General features: G+C 37.5%; 1 protein-coding gene across 5 annotated transcripts in view; it reads right to left on the reverse strand.

Annotated features, from left to right (window-relative positions):
- The window catches only part of LOC107670674 (rho GTPase-activating protein 17-like), a 35,516-nt gene that overhangs the window by 20,487 nt on the left and 8,069 nt on the right, over positions 1 to 6,960 (reverse strand). For all 5 annotated transcript variants that reach the window (XM_016463356.1, XM_016463353.1, XM_016463352.1 and 2 more), the window contains exons 3-9: positions 3,698 to 3,802; positions 3,546 to 3,622; positions 2,364 to 2,475; positions 2,207 to 2,283; positions 945 to 1,062; positions 790 to 858; positions 361 to 442 (exon numbers count right to left, since the gene is read on the reverse strand). In XM_016463356.1, coding sequence (XP_016318842.1) covers positions 361 to 442; positions 790 to 858; positions 945 to 1,062; positions 2,207 to 2,283; positions 2,364 to 2,475; positions 3,546 to 3,622; positions 3,698 to 3,802 — 640 coding nt within the window. The remainder of the gene's footprint in view (positions 1 to 360; positions 443 to 789; positions 859 to 944; positions 1,063 to 2,206; positions 2,284 to 2,363; positions 2,476 to 3,545; positions 3,623 to 3,697; positions 3,803 to 6,960) is intronic.

Here is a 6,960-nt window from a genome sequence, read left to right on the forward strand (position 1 = left end):
ATAATAAAAGGCATTTATTTTATTATTGAGATATGAAAATTAAATATACATATAAATTAACATCAATGTCACAATGCAAAAAGCATAATTTTTATATATACATTGCAATTCTATATACAGTAGGTGGACATGTTCTTGACAGATTTTGTGAGATTCACTCTTTTAGTTTGTGAGTTACCTGACTCAGTTTGGAAATTGTAGAGATCAGATAAATATCTTCTCTGTTTCATAATACAAAACACATCCCCCATAATATACTCTGTGTTTAATTGCTATTAATAAGGTCATGATTTTAGAAATGTTGTGAGTGATTCATATGCAACATTTATCCAGCAGATGCTCAGTGCAGGACTGTCACACCTTGCTGGGACTGTATGCTGGGCAGGACACTCTCGATGGACGCCAAAGCTCTTCTGTGGTATTCAGCTTGAGCTTCTAACAACTGTCAAGACAAATACACAAAAACTTCACACTTATTCTATTTTTGTTTGAGAAAACGAAAATTTTGTGACTGAATGATCTAATAATTGCCTATATACTGTAAAATATAGTATATAAACAACAGCTTTATTCATTTACGTTAACTCCACTGACCGGATATGCTACTAGTGTATAGTAGGAAGACCTATGAATACCATTGATCTTTGACCGGTTTCTTAATGATGATCAGTGTTATAATTAAAGGTCATTCTGATACCTTATTTGCAAGTTAAATTTATTATTCCAGTATAAATCGAACTTTATCAGACATTATTTGTCTTCTGTATTCTGCTCTTAGAAATGACTTACCAACACATAATAGCAAGCATATTCTCCTTCCTTGGAGGAAAAGTTGTACATGTCTGCTGCCAGTTGATCCTAAAGACAAAAAGAGATCAAACTAGATTTAATGTGCTACCGAGGGTTGCCTAAAAAACGCAATAAAATCTGACACATATCCATACCTTGCATATTTCCATTTTGTTCTGAGCTTCATCCATCTCCTCTTTAAGTGTGTCAACTTTGGCAGCCATTGCTTGAGCATTTGCAGCTGATGGATACGCCTTTGTGGCCTGCTGATACCTGTATTACCAGAGTATTTTCACTATTATTCAGAGCAAAGTTTTTTATGCTCAGCAAGGCTGCATTTTTTTAATAAAAAATACAGTAAAAACAGTAATATTGTGAAATATTATTTCAATTTAAAATAACTGTTTTCTCTTTGAATATATTTTAAAATGCAATTTATTCCTGTGATCAAAGCTGTATTTTCAGCATCATTACTCAAGTCTACAGTGTCACATGATTTTTCAGAAATCATTCTAATATGCTGATTTTCTGAAGAAACATTTATTATTATCAAAATCGTGATAAATCGGCTCTCTTGATGAAGTTCAAAAGAACAGCATTTATTTGAAAAAAAAAAATTGTTTGCAACATTACAAACATATTTACTGTCACCTTTGGTCAATTTAATGCATCCTAGCTAAACAAAAGTATTAATAAAAATAAAATATTATCGTACTGATTAGGCTTGCCGCGATAGACGGTGCTGACGCACCGTTAATGTTAAGCCGCAACACCGGTTACGTCACTGCCCACCGCGGCACCGACCCCACCGTCGTTTTGATTTTTTTATAGTAATAAAAATCATTTAGTTCAGTAAAAGAACAGACACTACAATTAAAAACTGAACGTGGCTGCTCAATGCAGCGTGCAGAACGACAGTCGCATCTCAGATCAGATTTAATTTATCCAGTGAGGAGAGTGAGTCGAGCTGACTGACAAGAAGAGTGAGGTGAGACAGACAAGACGATCGCGGATGATTTAGTTTCGAAACGAGATGCAAAAGCACCTGTTTGGCAATATTTTGGATTTTAAAAAAAGCCTGTTGAGTTTTGCCGTTTATCTAAGATGATTTTAGAAGTTTTTTTATTACTTATTTAATTGGTTCCACATTGTTTGCTGATTTTTACTTTATTTAAAAACGGACAATTGCTTTACGCCGAATTGCCGCTATTTGAAAGTGAAAGTAAAATGCGCATGCCGCTTTTACAAGCTATTTAAAAGCTAAGGAAAGCGAGGAAAAGAGGGAACGCCCCCGCTCCCACGGTGATACCGGTATTACCGGTGTTGTCACACGTCGACACGTCGATTAACCGGTGGGAAAATTTCCTCACCGTCACAACCCTAGTACTGACCCCAAATCGGTAGTATATATACACACCTGGCTTTTACAGAATCAAAATCCAACACAAGCTTGGCTAAATGTTTCCTCTGCTTCAAAAGGTTAGGAATATCCACCTTCAAGCACAAAAACAGAGACGTAACCTACAATGCATGTTTAAAAAGCAGGTTATTAGCACGTCTTTGGCTTCACGTACCTCCGCCAGCTGGTTGAGAGGCTCTAGAATATCTCTCTCCAGCTGAACTTCATGTTGGCTCTGCTCAAAGGCCAGTTTGCTTTCAGCTTCTCCACACACTTCCATCATCTTCCTGTAGATACAAACACACAAAGGACACATGCTGCCTGGTCATGCTAAACAGATTCTAAATAATAGGGCTGGGCATACTGGCTCATAACAATATGATCACAAATTTTTTTTCCATATCATTCGATATTGATTCTTATCACAATATTCATTTTGAACAATTAATGGTGAAGGAAATGCATTCCACATGTTTGTTAGACCTTGAGAATTAATGTAACCATAACTTGTTTGTTTACACGTAAACTCCAACAGAATAAGCAACGGTTTAATTTACGGCCTCGTGAAATCGGTTTTATTTTTTTCCCATATTCTGTGTTTTCCATGTTTGTTTGTTTTTTCTGGATTCTGTGTTTTCACAATGCAAAATATACTCTGTGTTTTCCATTTAATTTTCCCACATTCTGTGTTTATGATTTAATAATATTTCACAATGCAAAAATATATTTAAAATAAATAAAATATTTTATAAACTGTTTTGTGTGCAACTCAACTATTTTACTTTTTTAATGAATTCATAAGACTTTAAATAATTTGATCAGTCGTTTAAAATAAATTGACAACAAAACATTGCATTTTTATTTTTGGTCAAACAAGATGCTGTATAAATTAAAACATGGGTAATAAATATCTTGGTTGTATTATATTCCATAAAATCACATCAAACACAACTAGCATAATCCAAAAAACAATGTACTCTTGCTAATCATTCAACCAATCATCATCAAGCAGCATGAGGTCACATTTTCCATCATGACCAATAATAATTTAACATGTTACATCACTCTATTATGAATTTCACTGGACTAATAAATGTGGTTGGGTAACAATGATGCTTCCACTCTATATTTTCACAGGTCAGGTCTGTAAATACACTGACTGCCTGACATAACAGATGATTCAGAGATGTTTGGTCACATGGCTAATGAGACCACAGAAACAGTTCCTGAAAGCACCTCTCTGTTGACTCAAAATTTCTCTCATAATGGGTATGAATCACAGGTCAGATGGACCAGATTATGGGATGGTTTTGGAGGATACATGTCTGTCAAAGAGTCAAAGAGTTCATAAACTCACCCGATGAAGGACTCGTCTCCGAGCTGACTTCCTCCATCCAGCATGGATTGTGAAAGGGCTGTGAGAGGAAGCTTTTTCTAAGAGGAAAAAAAAACTATTCAGAAATGTGTACTATGGAGGGATTTGGAAATGTAAAAGCAGCTGTTACTTACATGTCTCTTCTCCACATCTGAGCCCACGTTACCCTGCAGACACATGACCATCCTCTTGTGCGCATTATGAGAGACCAGTCGCACATTTTCAAGGCGCCGCTCAATCTGTAATATAATGCACACATTTGATTCAAATTCACCAGGATTCCAGTGATTCCCAGTTCCATCATCAAAAGTTCCATTCAGCACACTAATGATCATGGTTACATGCACACTTGTTCTGCATTTCCTGCAACGCTTAGTCACTTGAGTCTTTGCAAAGTATTGTATGTCCTGCACACTAACACCCTTTAGTTTCCCGTTCTTGTACATTTGCCTCTTTATTGATTTCATCTGGACTGTGATTGTGGTATTAAAGGACCGTTTTGGGTCTGTTGGTTGTCTCACAAACTTCACGCAACTTTTTAAAAACCATCCTCATCATAACCATGTTGAAAAGACCAGGTTAGACCGACATGAATTCATGATTCGAGCTGGTTTATACTGCCTGTGTGCCATTCAATAGCCTTGCTGTTGACCAGCAAAACTAGTGGAAGTATTCGACCAACACTGGTTTATAAAGGAAGTTTTGTGGGTTAAGCTGGTTAAAAAGCATGATGAGGACACCAGAACAAGTCACTTATGCTCACCAAAACAGTCATTTAATATCTTTTAAAATGTCATGTATTCCTGTGATATTAAAGCTGAATTTTCAGCATCATTACTCCAGTCTTCAGTGTCACATGATCCTTCAGAAATCGTTCTAATATGCTGATTTTCTGCTCAAGAAACACTGAACACTTTTATTATCAATGTTAAAAACCATTGCTCGATATGCTTATTCTTTTGTGGAAAAAAAGATGAATAGAAATTTCAAAGGAACAGCATTTATTAGAAACTTTTGATCAATTTAACGCATCCTTGCTGAATTACTTTAAATATATATGAACATATGGATGTGTCATTACGAAAAATAGGATGTTCTCTGGGAAAAGCAGGAAAACTGAGCTTTCTGGTTGTTTCTTCATTGAGATGGCCATCAGTTCTAGACTCATGACCTGCAGTCATAAACACAGACGCTGCAGAAGAGCCTGGATTGGAAAAGCTTTTAAAGTGAACAATATGGTTAAAGAATTAAAGCTACAGTGAGCGTGAGGAACCATCTGAGCAATGCTGTACCGTGGCTACATTTCTGCACTGCAAAATGTGGATGGCACAACTGCATATATATTTGCATGATCACTAAAATGCACTTTAGCACATACAAACGGCCTACATTTAGAGACCAGCTGGCTGTTCACCTACATCTTATAATGGATAAGAAACTCCGTCAAATGTATTTTCAGTTCACACCTCCCATCCTACCTGATCTGGTTCTTTTTTTTTTTCCTCAAACCCTTGGCCTCTGTGTGTAGAAGAGATTTTGATGATTTTTTTCGACCAGAGTGAGAGCGAGATCGCGTCCATCAACGCGCTTCATCCGGCGGCAGCGCTACACGGGACTTGCTCGGGAAGAATATCTCCAATCCAAAGAAGTGTGTTTTTGGTTGTAAGGGAAAGATAACTTTGTTCAGCTTCCTAAAGAACCCAGCGTTATGTAAACAGTGTTTTGTTTGAAGCGTGCATTTCTGTGGTAAGAGCGATCTCTATTCATCTCATTATGGCGAGCACTAGCAAAGCGTTTAAGGATGTGTGCATCCGTGTTGACGTTGTTTAACATCTGAGGGGGCAATCGGCATGCACTGCGAGCATTTTTTCCAACGGAAAAAGCTCCGCTCTCGTTTGTCTCTCTTTTCGAGGAAAGAAGGGCAGACATCTGCTTCCCGCGATTCAGGACCCACCGCTGCTGAGGCACGGAAGGGAATGAGCTCGTGGGGATCGCAGGTGGATCTGGCCGATGAGTTTGAAGAGGGGTTTCCCTTTCGCGATCGTCAGCTGTGCACGAGAGTGAGCCGCTGGAGGATGATGTTATTTCATTAACATTGATAAAACTAAAGACTTTTTTGGAGATATGAAGGATGCAGTACGACTCTATAGTCACTCAAGATTAACATGAGATTGGGTGAAACTGTGTGTGTTATGCCCCCTTTAACTAAACCAGATCCAGAATGGAATCAAGGTTTGTTTTCAGTTTGTGCATAATCCACTTCAGCAGTAACGGCAGAACTGAGTCTGTCTTCTTACAGCTGGCACAGAAAGCTGCCAAACTGGCTGATTGTTCTCTAGCAGATTTCCTTCGTTCTCACATGTAGGCGACTCCTAAAAATGTGCCTGACAGTCCCTCAAATAGCTTCAGACAGTCGCAGTGGAACTGAAACTCTCTGTGTGAGGTGACTGCTCTTTTCAGCATCTCAGAGTCATGATTTTGTCTGCAACTCAAACACATTTCAATAAAAGCTCACCACAAAGACGCAAGATTCAGGAATGCAACCAATATATGCAACCTACACTCTGTTTGTATGTGCACTGTTTATTTTGCACACACTATCTGTGTTGTTTCAGCACCTGATTCACTAAAGGAATCATGCCAATCAAATAATGCTGCAAACATGGGCACTGAATTAGAGCTGTCTGCAGCACTGCCAAAAATCGATATACCTGTGTATATTAAATATTGCATTTAAAAATGACCTTCACACTCATTTTCCATAAACCAGCGATCAGGTTTCAGATCCAGGTTTGTTAATGGAATGAGGAAAAGGGAAAAAAAATGATAAAGAAAAGAGCTGCATTACAGATGTTCTGCTTCCAAGCAAAGCAACAATTCGAGACAAACAGGAAATGATGATGGGGCCATACCGGCCTGTGGCAGCACTCACCCTGCAGGGGTCGAAACTCCCACTGGAGCCATTTACACAATACTGACTGTGAAGATCTTATTGACTTTAAAACTGTAGTTTGTCAAACTGCTCATAATTTAAACCGCATTCAAGTTATTCTTATAAAAGCGTAGCCATCAACAGCAACCTACAAACGACCACACTAGATGCTATTTGAGGGGACAATATATCACATAGTTATATATGATATGACAGTTACATTTGACATAACAGAGATGATATACTTCCTCAGATATAAATGATCTCATGGTTGGAAACTTTGATCAGATATATTTATACAATAAATACAACCAATAAAACTAGACTACACTCCCAGTTAAATAAATTGCAACAGCAGTATTTTCTCTGAAACAAGACCAGGGATCTGTAACAGTGTTATTTTAGTATCATTGATTACCATAATAGTTTAATAGTGTTTATTAGACAAATTATATAAATTATATA

Source organism: Sinocyclocheilus anshuiensis, unplaced genomic scaffold, assembly GCF_001515605.1.
Source record: "Sinocyclocheilus anshuiensis isolate Anshui unplaced genomic scaffold, SAMN03320099.WGS_v1.1 scaffold1165, whole genome shotgun sequence".
NCBI classification, from domain to species: domain Eukaryota; kingdom Metazoa; phylum Chordata; class Actinopteri; order Cypriniformes; family Cyprinidae; genus Sinocyclocheilus; species Sinocyclocheilus anshuiensis.